This window comes from Callorhinchus milii, unplaced genomic scaffold, assembly GCF_018977255.1.
Source record: "Callorhinchus milii isolate IMCB2004 unplaced genomic scaffold, IMCB_Cmil_1.0 Scaffold10, whole genome shotgun sequence".
NCBI lineage: Eukaryota > Metazoa > Chordata > Chondrichthyes > Chimaeriformes > Callorhinchidae > Callorhinchus > Callorhinchus milii.
The window spans coordinates 12996045-13013183 of NW_024704751.1; the positions used below are offsets into that span (position 1 = coordinate 12996045).

At 41.1% G+C, this 17139-nt stretch overlaps 1 protein-coding gene across 1 annotated transcript in view; it reads right to left on the reverse strand.

Annotated features, from left to right (window-relative positions):
* The window catches only part of LOC103188700 (microtubule actin crosslinking factor 1), a 163951-nt gene that overhangs the window by 62485 nt on the left and 84327 nt on the right, over positions 1-17139 (reverse strand). The window contains 14 exon segments of the mRNA XM_042338917.1: positions 61-378; positions 851-1059; positions 1990-2113; positions 3550-3726; positions 3860-4176; positions 4757-4985; positions 6555-6803; positions 7635-7868; positions 8574-8735; positions 10173-10406; positions 10874-11023; positions 11985-12200; positions 12811-12960; positions 13504-17138. Of these exon segments, the coding sequence (XP_042194851.1) occupies positions 61-378; positions 851-1059; positions 1990-2113; positions 3550-3726; positions 3860-4176; positions 4757-4985; positions 6555-6803; positions 7635-7868; positions 8574-8735; positions 10173-10406; positions 10874-11023; positions 11985-12200; positions 12811-12960; positions 13504-17138 (6404 nt within the window).

The following is a 17139-nucleotide window of genomic DNA, read 5'->3' on the forward strand; positions in this document are numbered from 1 at the left end:
TATATCAAACGCAAGGATTATTATCATCATCATTAAATAGAAAAGAACGAAAAGGTTCACCTGTATTTCCTGTGTAAAATGAGCGATGTCTTTACTGGGATCTCCCCCTGCTGCTAGACTCTGAGATTTGCTTCCAACGAACTGTCCAACCTCCTCCAGCAGTTTCTCATATTGCTCCACTTTGGGCAGCAGGTTTGCAAGCTTCCCCTCGTTCTGCTGCTGGTTGCTGCATACAGTTCCCAATCGGCTGTTCAATTCGTCCAGCTTCTTTTGAAGTGAGCTTGCAGTTGCCTTATCTGCCGTTTTGATAAAACCACTGACCATTTTCTGTATCGTATTAATGCTGCTTTGATGACCAGCGATATCCTGCTTTAATTTCTGGAAGGTTAAAGATTAGAATGAGGAACTTCCGTAAAGATTAAAATATCCAACCTATACATAAGCATTTATTCTTCAATACACTTTGGGAAGCAACTAGATTTTGTTTTCTTGCTCTTTTGGGATTGAAAGAAAAATACGGTCGAACATAACACGCTGAAAACGTATCAGCAATTGATTTGTTTCACAAGACTGATTAGCATTTAGGATTTCGTAAGGAACCTGGTAAATTGCACACAACAGTGATATTATACGACAGAATAAAAATGATTACCTTTTAATGCTCAATTGTCTGTCAATTCTAAATGGCAAAAACAGTTTTAAGTATCCAACAGACTCAATGTTGGGTCAAGCTTCTCCTATAAACATCATCATTATTATGATACAACTGGAAGATAAACCGAAAATCTGCCAACAGCGAGTGAGTGTGTTCCCCGACAACGCCAACAAATTAAAATACAACAGGACTCACGGAGTTTTGGGTGAGAGCGTCCTGGATGGCAGTGGACGACGCTGAAATGCTATCCTTTGTTTTCGAGCTTCTTTCAACGTTTTCCAACCACTCCAACAAGTTATCAAGGCCTTGTTGAACACTCTGGGACTGAGCAACCGATATCTGCACCTTCTCATTGCGCTCTGACACGATCTTGGAAAGGGCATCATACCTTTGACTGACGGATTCTGAAAGGAACACAAAGCAGTGATATATGCTCAGGTCTGTGTTTTTTTAAATAAATTTTAGAACTTGAGTGTTTAAAGTTACAGTAGTTTGGTGCACGGCATGTTTGACTTAATAGAGATATTCTGATTGCTGGTATCAAGGAGGAAGGCAATAGAGGTTTGATGGCTTGAAATTATGCTGAACCCCATCAATATAATAAAACTAAAGCAATTGATATTGCTATTGAATCATTTCTGGGTTTTTAACGTCCACATCTCTACTATTAGGTAAGCCATTCACAGTAAGATTTAGGAACTTGTTTAAACCATCACTATACCCTATAACGAAATTAGCACTCACTTCTGAAACAAACAGAATTCAATTGATGAAAATATTCGGAACAAAGCATTGTTGATTCGTTTGGAATCATTGTCTGTAACCAATATACATTTTACAACAAGTACTTATTGCTGCTACTGCACTACACATCTGTAAGAAATTACACAGTCAGTCTCCGTTATAATGTGGTGGCTTAGGCCCATAAAACTCCAACTCTGTTATAACTGGTAGGTTTACAAAAGGGGCCACTGGTGAGTGCTTCTGATTATCAGCTGCCATTGACTTCAGTAAACCATCCTGCACACGTGGACAGGAAGCCAGCTGGAGCCGGCAGAGACGGCTCGAGTGAGCTTTTCCAGCGGTTGCTGGAAACAACTGCTGAGACCATGTGTGCCCGGGCGGGCGCTGGGTACAGGAAGGAAGCCAGTCAGCGCCAACACCCGAAAGTGTGCCACATCGCTTGTGGGGCTGGGCAGCACTCACATTATATCACGTAGGATTGCACAGAACATTATGCAAAGAAAAGCCGTTTGTCCAAAAGTATTCATTATTTCCTCTCCTAATTTATTATGGCACCTCCTGATAACAATGACCATCTGCCTGAAATGTACCTGTTATTTTCTGAATTTGATCCTGATTTGGGACAAGGTCGTCATCTAAGGACAAAAGGACTTCTGCTGCTTTCTGGAGCTTTGTCACACTGTCTTGATGCTCAGTTAAATCTCCTTGAAGCACCTACAGTGTGATTACAGAAGCACAGGCTTGTCATGCGAAATTGTAAATTGTTAATTGTTAAATTCACAAGAGACATTAGTTATTAATGGCATTACATAAAAACAGCACAACCACAATTTTAAAGGGCAGGAAATTCCACTAAAGACAATTTCAGCAGATCCACAAGATAATTACCACAAACCCAGATTACTATCTATCCTTATTCTGATCATTATGAGGTTGGGATTAAATTGTATTCACTACTGTTTTAATTGGTTAAAAGAACACAGTATTATACATGTTCAATGCTCAGAAGTTTCTGTTAAATATCATCTGTCGCACCTCCATTGCAAAATAACCTTATTCAGGAACCATTACTGGTTACTGGACCTTGCAGAATAATTATTGTGTAACTGACAGCCACCGGTAATGTGACCTTCACACACAGGACAATACAAACACTGCAGTCACATTGATCTTTTGTAAAAATCCCTGACTGTTCAGCGCCTTGGGTCATCCTCCTGACGTGAGAGGCATTCTGTAAATGTAATTTGTTGTTGTTGCTGTGTTATGACTAGTCAGCAGACACAGGAAACATTTATCAAGATAGCTTTTCATGTTCAGGAATACTCTTGATAATGTACATTATGACTAAGTCTTAAGTGAACATTGCTGGGCTCTGACTAAAATGTAATCAGCATTACTTACAGCGAAATACAGCTCTATCAGTCACCTTTTGTGCTATACTATATACGAACAAATGTATGTAGTACAACTATCACATCAAAATGATCCTTAAAGATCTCTCACATTAATATTCTGACTTAAATACTTGCACCTTTACTCAAAAAATAAATTTATTGGACATTTGTTTAAAAAAAAAGGTTATGTAAATACATTAAACACAAGAACATACACAGGATTTATAACTGGAGTTTAAATATTGCCGTGGGAACCAATAATATACCCTTGGAGAAATTATACTATGTTCAAGTTAAAGTTTCCAACAATTGTCCATAATTGGCAGTATAATTGACTGTGCGATGTGAAACAAGTTTGCTTCCTGACGACAACTATCAAGGGAGCAAATGAAATTTATTCATTTTGTAGTACAAGTAAACAAATTAGAAAGTTCTACTGTGTTACTGTTCAGAGCTGCAATTTCCGTTAATATAAACACACAAAATAACTATGGCAACCTTTTCATCATTAGGAAATCAGGAGAACAGCTCGAGTTGTACAAGGACCAGTTCCTGCACAGAAAACAACAACAATTTGCACAGCGCATTTCACAATGGGAGGACGTCTCAAAGCACTTCACGGAACTGACGGCAGCCCGAGGGAACTGAGAATGGGAACCGAGGAGGGACTGGGAAACGTAGCCAAAAGCATGGCTGGAGAGATAGATTTTTAAGCAGATTTTGAAGGCAGCAATTTCTAAAGGAAAGTGAATTTACCTTGATATTCTCAAGTTGCTTCTGAAGGCTCTGAGAGTCAGATGAGATGGTTTCTGACACGAGCTTTCCCGCAGTTGTCTCAGAGCGTTGGAGCCAGGAAGTTAGCCCGTTAGCAACCTCTTGGAAGTGTTGGTATTTTTCCAACATATTGGTTAAGTGAGTGCCAAGTTTGTTGCACTGTGAACGAAAAAATATACTCACTTAAAATCCACTAAGCGTCTAATAACTGCTGAAAGAAAGCATGGCGATGAAAACATCGAACCTGAGGCCTCTTAATTGTTCTGCAATCGCAAAATGAGAGAGGTTTTACCTTGGAATGAAGTGTGTTATAGCGATTTTTGGCATCGTTCAATTTGCACTTCACTAGTGTGCTGGTGATGGAGGGATCAACTGCAGACTTAAAATCCTCGTTTGTACTTGTTTCAGTAAAGGATCTTGCGGTGTCCAGCACTTTTTGTCCCGAGATTGTGATGTATCTCAGATCCCCTTTGTGAGAAATAACATCGTCAGAGAAACTTTTTTGTCTCTGGAGCGTTCTCTGCAATGAATTTGTGTCCATTTGTCCAATCTTCATCTCTTCAAGATCCTGCTCAGATTGAACCAACCAAGCCTCAAATTCACCATGATCTACAAAAGTCGAGAAAATAAGTCAGTAATTAATAACAATAATAATAATTCTTGCATTTGATACAGCGCCCTATCATGTCTTCGAACCGTTTCAAAGTGCTTCATATTGTAAAGTGAATTGACTGTATATTTTATGGGCAAAATATTTTGTATGCAGTGTAACTCTTATATTCATTAACCTGAAGGGTGGGATTAAGACAGAATGTGGACCACAAAATGAACAATATTGTATCAGATACTTTATACTTAATACTGTAAACAACTCTGTCTGTACTTTAAAGTAAAAAATAGTCCAACTCATGTTGCTACAGATCATTAAATTCTTACTCTAACCTCATACGAAATGTTGCAGCTGTCAGTAAATAGGTTTGTTTCTGAAACTTGTATTAAGAATTTCTGCAGAAAATGTCGTTGATTTCAAGAACAAATTAAGATAGACTTCTGCTAGAAAATAATATCAGGGGATACAGTACATAGTCTGGGACATGACATGTCAAGCGACTGCCAGGATGGTAGGAGGTGAACTCGATGGACCTGGGACTTCTTTTGCTTAACAAATTCTTATGTTTCTTAGATTTACCTTTTAGGAATTTCTGGAATTCATCCTGTAGGCTCTGGATCTGCTTCAGCTGTGCTTCTGACTGTGCAAGTGATGTCTCATAGCGTGCCTTCAATTCATTAAGATTTCTCTGCAATCTCTCTTTCTCCTCGTGTGAAAGGTTATGGCCGTGTTTGTCCAGGAAGGACTGAGCGGACTGTGTTGCTAATATGAAAGCTTGCTGCTGGGATAACAATTCTTCATGTCGGGCCTGAAATTTTAAAAAAATACAGAAAAATACAGTTAAATAACAGCAAATTGTGCGTGTCTAGAACTTTCTCTGATGATTTATTTTGAAAAAGTGTTTAAGACCAACAACTCGCATGTACGTAGAGCATAATGTCTTGGAGCACTTTAACGAACCAATGCTGGACATTTGAGCAGGGAAGATGGGGAGGTGACAGCCATCGTCGAAGAGGTTGATTTTTAAGCAGCTTTTAAGGACGGATAGAGTGGGTCGGTGGCTTGAGGGAGGGAATTGCGTGGACACAGTGGTTGCTGACGAGGCCAGGAACATACGGCAGGCCCATGTTTGCTGAGAGCGGAGGTGAGCAGGCAAGTGAGACTGCAGAACGTGACAGAGACGAGGGGGTATCAGGGCATGAAAGGGATTTGTAGGAGCAAATTAATATCATCCGACATTAAACAGAATCAGTTACAGGCAGATTCCGATCTTATATGTAATATATACACACGCGCATATACATGTGCAAGGGGGTCTGTTTTATTTCAGAATCATTTACAGAAACGGTCATTCGAGCATATGAGCTAATCACTACAATTACAAAACTAAACTCCAGTGAGCTTACAATTCCTGTCCGACAGGTCAGACTCAGAAATTCTGGATAAGGATTTGCAAATTACAATTCATAGAAGAAATATGAAACTTGTGGCTTATATTAATAATAATAACGTCTTTGAGACATCTCAAAGCGCTTCACAGCATATACTGTAGAGTGAATTGACCATATGTTTTGTGGGCGAAACGCTCAAAATACGCACTGAAAATGCTTTAAGCAGTTTTTGGAACCAAAATGAACTTACATTAAAATAGGATGAAGAATTCTAACTTCTTGGAAGTTTTGTAAAGAGAGAAAGTCTTGCTTTTCCCAAACTTTCTAACTTTCCAGGTAAAACATATGGGATATAGTACATGGGTAGTTTGGGACTTATGTGCATGCGACCGCCAGGAAGAATGGAAGGCGAACTCGATGGAGCTTGATGTTTTTTTGGCTAGCATTTCTTATGTATGTTCTTATATAACGAGCTAAGTTGTTATTCCATGTGAGAAACAATTTATTATCAAACGTCAGGACCAGTCGGTGCAAACGTCAAAACCCACAACTCTGACATCTAGTGGCAAATACTAGCACAGTGGTTGCTGACGAGGCCAGGAACACACAGCAGGGCCATGTTTGCTGAGAGAGGAGGTGAGAAATCAATACCTTTCTCCCCTCACCCCCTCAAGTTATGAAACCGACAAAATATTATGATTTACGAACTGAATTTTGATGAGGTCAGATACGAAGAAACATGAAGCAATATCGTGAAAGGGTACTTTGTACATATAGATACGTAGCTTCCCATCAGTGGCCCCATAGCCCAGAACAATACTGTCAAATACGGGTTAAAAGGGCACAGATTAAGGATCTTACAGCAATTTTAGGCCAGGCACTCATGACGCAGTCCTCCACACAGAAGGTCATTAAAACAGGTACTTGTTCTGAACAGGGGAACCCTTTTCAACACCACAAGTCTGAAATGCGAGTGCCGTCCATACCTTCAGTGCCTGACAGTAGCGGCTCAAGCTGCCTGCCGTGTCAGCCATCGTGGTCATCCCATCAGCATGGTCTTGAACCTGATTTAACCCATTTCCCAAAGCGTCTGTCTCCACAACAAAGCACTGCTTTCCGTTCAGCGACTCCTGCAGTTCAGAACATAGCACTGTCTCTTGTCCCAGACCTGATAGCCACGTTGAAAGGCTCTCTATTTTACTCTGGGTTTCTTCAAATTTCTCAACTGCCTTTGCCTGTAATAATAATAATAATCCAAAGTAAATCGGAGAATCTGTTATGACAATGTTCCAAATTTTCACATTGGAATAAAGTTTTGTTTCAGTTTATAGTGGAATATAGTGCCTGGGGACGTCCTCCAGACTTGAAAGGCGCTATACAAATGTAATTTGTCCTAGTCTTTGGAACGACAAAATTCAACAAAGTTCTCCAAATTCTGGGTTAAACAGAGTCAATTTAAAAATATTCAGAATTAATCCAAAATATTCAGAATAATAATGATAAACTAGTTATCTTGACTGGTATATATAGATATATACATCTATAGTTCTTGCATTACGAAGCCAAAGGTTAAGTAGTAATCCTTACATTTTGTATCGTGCCTTTCGCGTCAGGAGGATGTCTCAAATGCTGAATTTGCCTACAAATGCACAGTCACTCCATTTCACAGTAAATTTGGTGAAGTGCTTTGACATGTCCTTCCGACGTCAAATGCAAAGATTATTATTATTAAAACGCTTCACAGGATATACAGTAAAGCGTAGCGATAGTGTTGTTTTGAGGGCATAACGCGGCAGCCAATCTTGCACATAACAATGACGTGACTGAACCACTGTTTTGGATCAGGCGTTCAATAGTCAGAATCCTTTGCATTTGATATAGCGCCTTATCACGTCGTTGCGACGTCTCAAAGCTCTTCAAGGCATACATGGAGCGACCGTGTGTTTTGTGGGCGAAACGCAGCGGCCAATTTGCGCGCAGCAGTGTCCCACCAAGTCGTGGATTGGCAGCAGATCATCTTGAACGCACGGGCAGGTTGTGCTCACTGTCTCAGTCCTGTTTCTCACCTTCTCGGTTTGCTGTTGGGTAGCGGCTGTGAGGGACGTGTCCATGTGCTTCTGCAGGTTCTCAGCACGTTTACACAGGAGCTGGTGTTGACCCTTCGCCGACAGCAGTTTGCTCTCTAGTTCCGCTGCCTCTTTAGGGTCCAGCTTGTCCCGGTTCGCTTCCAAAAACTGCTCTTGGGCCGCGATCAGTTCTTCTACAGCCCCAGCACGCGACTGGATTTCTCCTTTCACTGCCTGAGAGAGAGAGAGAGAGAGAGAGAGAGAAAGCATCACACCAATCCTTCAATGACTAAAACAGCAGAAAAGCAGGTCTCAAACCACAGCCCATCCTGTCTTATACCTTCCCGGGATTATGTAAAGCCAAGTGTGTCCCTCCAGGGAGACAGTGCGCAGACAACTATTTGTACGCTATTTAGTTTGGATTCTCTTAAGCATGGTGATGGGTTTCTCCTTGCATCAAACACCCGGCTGAACCCCCCCCCCACCACCCCACCCCAAAAGAAATATGCCGAGTTTTGTAACTCAACCTGTGGCGTGACAGGAGTTTCTGTTTTAGTGAAGGAACAAACCTGTGCTGGTTTAATGACCATGACCAGCCAGCAGGTGACTTTCCTCCTCAGATGGGGAGTGGGGTGGGGGGGGGGGAAGAGAACAAAGCATTGGGATCGCTTGTGTCAGATCTAAAAAGACAGGGAGTCGAGGAGGAACTTATTCACACACACAGAGTGGTGAGAATGTCGAACTCACTGTGGTGCAGCCGAAAGCATCTCTTTGAAAGGGAATCCGGTGCATACGTGCAGAAGGGAATAGAGGGGGACAGGAGGGGTGGAGCAGGGGCTGGTTTGAGTATAAAACTAACATGGGCTAATGAGGTCAATGGCCTGTTTCCCCATCGATGCAATTCTATGCAACAGAGCCTTGCAAATTCTGATCACCAACCTGAATATCACTGGTTAGCTGCAGAAGTGCAGTCATGTCATTAACACTGCCCATCATGTTGACCTTTTGCTCACAAGAGGACAGTGTATTTAAACTCTCAGTCAGCCAAAGAATTTCACGCTCCAGCTTTTGCCCACATTTCTCTTGCTGTTCCTGGAGGGCCTGAACAGAAACCAGAACATCTTCGCTGTTAAATCTCACGCCAGACATTCCGAAAAAAAAACTTTCCTAGAATATTTAGGGTTGGGAGATGAGCCACATTCTCTGCAGATTTTTAAATGTCTTACGAGTCTAATTAGACCAGTTTTAACCGTTCGTGTTCGCTCAATACTCGAAGGTCAAGCTCTGCAGGTGATCACGTTTCCTACTTAAAGTAATTAAAAATACAAATTGCCATAAAACTGGCTGCTACTGAACTACTCCAGGAGCTTACTCGAAGCAATTGGGATGCACTAACCTTTTGGGGGGAGCGAGCGGAGAGAACAAATGGGCGTATTTTCAGATCAAGCGATCGAGGACTCTACCGTGAAGGGTGCTATGTAAATGCAAGTTGTCGTTGGAAGAGACTCGGTTTCAAGGTTCGCGAGTCTGATCAACAACAAGGTAGTTCTATATTAAATCTACACGTATTCACAATTTGAAAACAATCTGTCTAATTCATTGCCGATTGTATATTTTTATTCATTGCAAGAGCTGGACCTAAGAGCTAACACTTCAGCTTCTAAAATCTGCAAAGATGTTTTGGAAAAGGAGGTCTGACCTTCAAAGACAAGTTTGAAAGTGAACATGTAACGCTCTGCATTCTATTTCCCTCCCAAGTCTTCATATACACTTTGGAAACCACAGCATGAATTAGTATGATTGAGCAGGATGTGTCACACAAATACAAGGAATATATCACGAGCCATAGCGTGGAAACTCCACAAAAATATCTTTTAGAAGCAGTGCAGACTTAGATGTTATTGGACAATGACAGGAATTATAAGCATGTGGTTTCACAGTTAAGAACCACAATCAGCACTCGAATAAACCATTTTCAGATCCACTGCAAAGCCTTATCTTCATAATAATGTGAGCCATGGTGAGATACGGCACAAAGTATCTGGAAAAAGCAAGGCAAAACAGGTTACAAAGTTGACACAATGAACATTGGTTAGCGGGTTACTGGGAGCATTGAAGCTGAACACAAAGTAAACGTACAGGAGTAATCCATACAACTGAACAAAGAAACCGAACTGCACATTATACACCTCCGGCTCTTAATAGACATATTTTACTTAAGTTACGGAACCATCTATTTTGACCAAACTAAAAGCTTGAGTTTACCCAAACTTCAGATTGCCATTTCAAATACTCAGGATCTGAACTACTTGTGCACGAACAAAACATTACATTACCTCGGTTTCTTAAGGACCATACGATATCGCCTTCAAGTGTAAGAAATAGTAGTTAGGTCAATTGATTCGGCTAAAATATGTGATTTTCCTGTAAACTGCCCAGTGAACATTTAAAGGCTAATAGAGATTTCTGTGAACACAATTTGGGTATTTTGCTAAGGTTAAATCTGACCAATTACTGAGTTGCTGAATTGAGGCAAACCTTCTTAGATTCCACAGACTCTTTATCCCGAAGGTGGACATCTAATGCTTCTGTTTGAAGCAGAATTGTTTCTGAAATCTCTCGGAATGACTTCTGAAGCTCGTTTAACATCCTGAGCAGCTGTCTGCTCTGTTGAGGGGTAAGATCTTGTGCGTGTTCAGAAATAAAGTACTGAACATCAAAAGCTGCAGCATCCATGTCTGATTTAGTGAGTGATAATGGTTCCTTCAGTTCCTGGAAGAAAGGGAGAATTAATTAACTGCCATTGAAACCCACAACACAATTACGTATCCACAATCTGATCATCACAGGGTTGCCAAGATCCAATAAACTGGTGGAATAGGCTTGATCTGCCTGAATGGTCTCCACTTCCTATTTTCCTATGTTCCTATGTCTATACACGAGGACATATTTATAATATAACCAGTTGCTGGGTTTCTAACTGTTCCTTTGGAAAGCATCTGTGGGAAGCCAAGTACTGGAACGCGAGCCGTATACCAAAGCCAATCGTTTCAATCACACTTGAAACATTTTGAAAGGTTGAAAAGAGTGACTAATCTTACAGGTATTTTGTATATTGTATATTGACTGCCTCCGGACGTGAAAGGCGCTATAAATGTAATTTTGTTGTTGTCGTTGTATTGCTTTCATCGATAGTTACTTACAACTAACATCATTTGAAAGAAGACTCAATAGTTTACCTCATATTGTTGCTGATATCTTTTGAGGATGATTCCTTCCTTTGATGTCTCGGATTCCATTTGATGCACAGATTGTGCGGTTTGAGTGACCCAATCCACAAGCCTTTCCAGTGTCTTTTGTAGTTGCTCGCACTCGGTATTGACTTTAGACTGCAAATAGAAACAGAAATTTAGTGCTGTATTTCTGACCTACAAGTTAACCTTTGGACATGTAATTTCCTGGTTTTAATGGGAGAAAATTAGCCCTGCTTCCCTTCCCCCTTCACAGGAGTCACTCATATCCAAGCAAACTCCTCAAATAGTTCAGCCGTGTGGCAGATATCTCCTTGACTGTCAACACCAGCCACTTAACAGGAGATGCAATTCAGTTATACATCACACATAACTCTCTCCGCAAGAAGACATTCAAAGGAAAGATATACTGTAAAGAAAGTGCTGTGACTGTACATCTTGTGGATGAACACGAGAGCAACTTGCACACAGCAGTGGATCACAAACAGCCTTGAGTGAATGATCAATTTTTACTGTTGGCCAGGAGGAACTTCCTTCTTACTTTGAGTCATGCCATAGAATCTTTAACGTCCTCCTGAACGTCCTTTTGACTCGAGAGGTGAGAGTGATACCAAAATCTGAGTCTGACACAGGCTGAGTACTGGTTAACGAAAAGCCAGCACTGAGTGTCGAGATTCACGTGCAGAATACGTATGAGAGCCCAACATCAAAAAGTGAGATCTTATCTCCCCTTAAGGGTAATGTTGCCCCATTTACCAACAAAAGTGCTATTGTCCAAAATCATGTGCTTTTTGTGCATAATTTGTTCTGCAGTTATTTATCGGTTGATGAATTCGATACAGCAATATATATTGTCTATTTACTCTTGGGACCGGTCAGATAGACTACAATAATTACTTCAGATTCTACTCAATCTCGTTTTCTTATTCAATATAATGGCAGCAATAAATCAGAAAGATTAGAAAAAAACAGAGAATTAAGGGTGGTGGGTGGGTGGGGGGGGAGGGGGGGGAGAGAAGAAAAAAGTCCCAGTAAAACACATTAATAAAAGTTCTGTTAATAGCACTGACAAATGTTGCAGCGTTTTAATTCAACTCACTTTTTCAGTATCCAAAGCATTTGTCAGGGCTGCATTCCAGGCCCTAGACACCTCACAGACAGAGGTAAATGACTTCTGTAGGTTTTTCGAGTCTTTCTCAAGTGCTTTTAATAACTGTTGAGGTACATTTTGTGTCGAGCCTTCTAGCACTTGAACAACTGCTTCCAGCTCATGATTTATTGGGTTTGAGAGTTCCTTCAGTTCAACTTCATAAGACTGAAAAAATAAATCGAGACAAATCATCTATTCGTCTTCAATGGTATACTGTGCTTCAAGCTTTAGAATTTATTAGCGCTATCGCAAGTGCAGTGCAAGTTAACTAAAGTTTTATTACTTCTCAAGACTACTTCAAGATTTAACACTCCACCAAAGGAATTAGCTGCATATTCACAAAGCAGGTTTGGGTGAAGAAAGCCTTTTGGCCATTCTGCCATTGTCCCATCATAGTATCAAGGTGTTACAAACATGAGACAAGTGTTTTGGCCTCAACCAATCTTCCTGTATCACCATGCATTCTGCTTACCCAATTCCAGAGAGTGTTAGGTAGAGCCAAAACTTGAGTACCTGAGAGCATGTTTTGGGGCTACTGTTGGGAGTTTAACCAGCTAAAAATCACATAGCTTGTCATTCAGCGCACTGTCTAACAAGCTTCCTGGTACTTCCCCAGCTAGGACCGGAACATGCGGGAAATGCGTGCTTCATTCAAAGTCTGTTCGTTTTTCCTGTATCACAAGTGCGAAGATCTGCTAAACTCTACATGAGAACGTTGACTGTTTGATTCTGTGAAAACAGAACCAATTGGGCCAGTTTAACACAAAGCACTGACCTCAGCCAAGATGAGTTGATCTTTAAGCACAGGTAGGCTGGTGCTCACTGGCAGATGCTGCTTCAGTCTGACCTCAACATCCAGTACGAGAGACAGGTAAGTGACGAGATTCTCATCATGCTCCAGACATTGCTGTTTATTGTACTCGGGCTGGAGTCAAGAGCAATGAAAAATATTGCTATTAACATTTATCTGCATGTTTAATAATTTTTTATGCTGTATAAATCTACTACAATAGAACAAAACAACAATGAACAAATACAGACAATGGAAACTACTAGATTATATATATATATATTTTTTAAGGGATTAATACCACGAAAAAGCGATTTGCCAATTGACTAACAACTGGATTCCTACTTCCTGCTATGTAAACAGAGGCTTATGGAGTAAGGAAATTTGCCAAAGTTTCGCCCTGCCTGGGATTCAAAACCAGGTCCTTTATCTTGCAAGGCGAGTGCTCTAACCACTGAGCTACAGGATAAATTCTAACTGTAATTATTCTTAAAAAGGAAGGGAAGGAAATCATCTGGACCTGGAGATTTGTCTGGCTTCAGCCCCACTCTTGTCCATTACTGTTTCTTGTTTTATAAATAAGTCTTTAGGTTTCTCCCCTTCCCGAGAACCTAAGTGTGTGAACTAACAAATACAACTATTGGGTAAATAAAAAGTGTGTTTCCTGCTCTCCTTTACCTGCTTCTCCTTAACAGTCATGTCTTCTCGTCCATCCTCATCTTTTCCAGCAGCTTTAAGTTTTCCTTCTGCACGTTCATCATTCAGGTTGTGGGTTGTTGTCTCCTCTGCACGCTTCTCTTGTTCACTTTGGGTCGGGACTTTTTCAGCAGTTATAGTTTCTCCCAACAAGCCACTTTTGTCAGTGTCTTTTAATTCAAATGGAATTTGCTCATTCAAACTAGTTTGCAGTTTTTCTGCAGATTTAATGTGTTTCTGAGGTCCCAGAGCAGTTACCAATTCTTCCTCATGTATCTCTGTGTGGAATATTTCTTTGGATTCCAGACAGACATGGCCGCTCGTGTCTTCCATCGTATTTTGACTGACAAGAGGTGTCAGAACTCCCTCCTTTGCAGGTTTAGCAGGAATTTCTGCTGTTCTAACACCTGAAACTTTATTTTTAATAGCAGTCGCTTCTCCAGCCATTTTGTCAATACCTCCCAGTTCCTTTGTCTCATCATTCAACTCTATGTCTTCCCCAACGTTTGTTAAAATGTCAACAAATGGTCCCTTGACCCCAGCTAGACTTTCATCAACGTTCTCTGTAACTTTCTCCTTTGCTTTTCTGGCAGGCGGTTCCTTGTTGTCCTGGCTAACAGGCATTTTTTCTATTGATGCAACTTCAATGCCTATTTCTTGTTTCACCATTTCCTGAATCTCCTCAGGTTGTCCTTTTACCTCTTCTAATATAGGTCTACCTTTCTCTTCTGATTTGGATTCTTCCACTTGATCCATTGACAAATATAATTCACTGTCAGCCCTACCCTCTACGTCCTTGAATAACATTCCCTGCATTCCACTTGCAGGATAATCTTCTACTTCAGCACATTCATACAGAGCACTTATTTCAGAATCAATAAACTCCTGCGATTCATAGATAATGCTTAAATGTCTCTCTGATCCATCAGCAAACTCCGTATGCTCCGCATCCATTTTGTTTGCATCTTTATGGCTCGTCTTTAGCTGGGTACACACGGTTTCTTGCGTTGGAGCTTGTGAACTATTATAACCAACCTCAACATCGTTCTGGCTGGGTAATACATATTTGAGATCATCAGGAATATGCTGAGGTGTTGAATAGTTTATCAAACCCAATTGTATTTCCAATAGTTCAGGGGATAAGGGCATTTGGTTTTCATTCATTACGTCATTTTGTTTTCTTGCTTTTGCGTTTACAGTGAATAGATGATTCTCATTCTCATCACTAGCATTCCCAGTTTCCTTATTCAACTGCTTCTGGTTTCCTGAGGGTAATATTTGGATCTGAGTACCTGGCACATTTTCTTGGAAAGGCATTTTCTGAGTGTAAGGCTTGATGATTTCTTCCACTTCGTGAGAAAGCTCTGGTTGCAGAAACCCAGAAACACATTCACTGACGTCTCCAGTGAGTAAAAATATTCTATCTTCTTTTGATGCTCCATTTGGTGTCTCGCTTTGTATACACAGATATGGCGGCTCTGTGGCACTTATCTGCTCAGAAGGGGTGAAACCTAAACTGGACTGAATTTCTTCAGCCATCTTTGAACTTATCAAACCACTTTGAGCTGCGTCTGAAATCGCCACTCTCTCACCAGTAACTGTGTTGATCACCCCGCCACCCAAGATCTGATTAGTAACTATAATCTTGATCATGTTGTCTTCTAACAGCTGACATTCTTCGGCTTGTGCTAGCGTCACTCTGTCACCAATAGTGTTATCCAGAATACCACCTGAATCAGCTTGGGCTTGCAGCAATCGAAGAGCAGGTACTGGGTCTACCTTTGCTGCCTTGACTGCCTCCGCAACTGACAAGGTTTCACCTGTTAATTCATCCTTTATTCCTGTGAAATATGTGGTCTCCATGTACCTCTGACCAGAATCCAGGTCTATTTTCCCCTTCTTTATTAGCTCGGAGTAAGGTATTATTGCGCACCGCTCGGGATCCACAATCCCTTGATTCAACTCGGGAGATGACATTGCCTTTTCCAGTACAGATTTCTCTAACATTCCTTGTTTTGAAGCTTGAGTTAACGTGAGCTTTTTGCCAGTTGTTGGTTCTGTAAACGTTCCACTAAGAGCTTGGAGTGCTTGTATTTCCGCAGCAAAAGCTGAGTTTACAAGGCCGAGTGATGCTGCTTCAGATAGTGTAACTGGTTGCATCATCTTTGGATGTAAATACTTATGCTGACATGCTCTTTCTACCTCAATTAATTCAGTAGCTATATCCTGATCAATCAGGCCATATTCACCAGCATCAGTCACAGAAAGTCTCATCCCTGATGAGTGATCAATAATTCCACCATCCACAACCTGCTTCTTCAGGGCTTTAAGAATAGTCTCTTTGTCCAACACCCCCCTCTCTCGTGCCTCCACAACAGTTAGAAGTTCCTTGGTCTGTGGATCAACGATGCCATTCATCTCCATCTGCAACATCATCATCTTCAATTTTGTGCTTTCATCCGACTCCTTTCCTTTTGTGGCCTTCTCCAGTTTGGTCAGATTATCCAGATGCCTATCTTCTACTAAACCCATTTTCGACGCTAAAGTCACTGACAACCGCTTGCCTCGTTTCAGATCGATGATTCCACCGGAAACAACTTGCCCTTCCAGGATCCTCGCTGCGGTTTCGTGGTCCAGAAGGCCAATTTCCACGGCATCTTTAACCGAGAGCACAGAGGATTGGCCTTGGTCAATCACGCCACAAATAACTTTCTCCGAGTTGAAGACCTTCTGAATGAGCTCTTCGTCCATGAGACCTTCATCGACTGCTTCCGATACAGTCAGGGTTTCGCACGTCTGCGGGTCGAAGAACCCACTTAAGATTCCTAGCTTTTCCATTAACTTGAGCGCAGTGTGACTTTGCAGGATTCCCTTCGTCATGGCATTGTTCAATGTTAGTTTTTCTCCAGTCCGTTCATCCGTGATTCCACCAGTTTGAAGCTGGGCAGTAAGAATATCTAAAGCCGATTCCTCATCCAAATAATCATCGTTTAGAACTGAGCTCAACACAAGTATTTGGTCTGTTGAGGAGACCTCAGTTACAGTTCCCTCAGTAGTTTGTTCCACACAAGGCAATCTTTCACCTTTACCTTTCAAAGTCCAATTTGAGTTTTCTTGTTTAATCCCATCTTTTACATCAACTAATATCGGTTCAACCATATTAACATCTAACACATGACAATTTTTAACATCAGGAATGTTGGCTGGGACATTTTCTGTCACATTAAGATGACCTTGCTGCAGTAACTCATGAACCTCTAGTACTTTAACATCTTCCAACTTTACTACGTTAGTTGACGTCTTTTGTGAGTCTGACTGTTGCAATGATCCTTTAGTAGGTACGTTTACAGGTGTGAGTCCTGCTTCTTTTCTGTCAAGGTGTTTACCCTGAGATGGTGAACCATTCGTCTGGGGATTTGCTGTTGAAAGTGAAATTTGAGCCTCCATATCAGTTATAGCTACATTTTGTGAAATGGCTGCAAATTTCTCAGTCAGACTTGCTTTGTCAACCTTTATTCCGGTGAAAGACTCTGATTTATCCAACGATGTCTTTATTTTTTCCTCTCCACCATTGTCATGTTCAACCCTCCTTTTTCCCTTACGAGTTACTGATTGAGT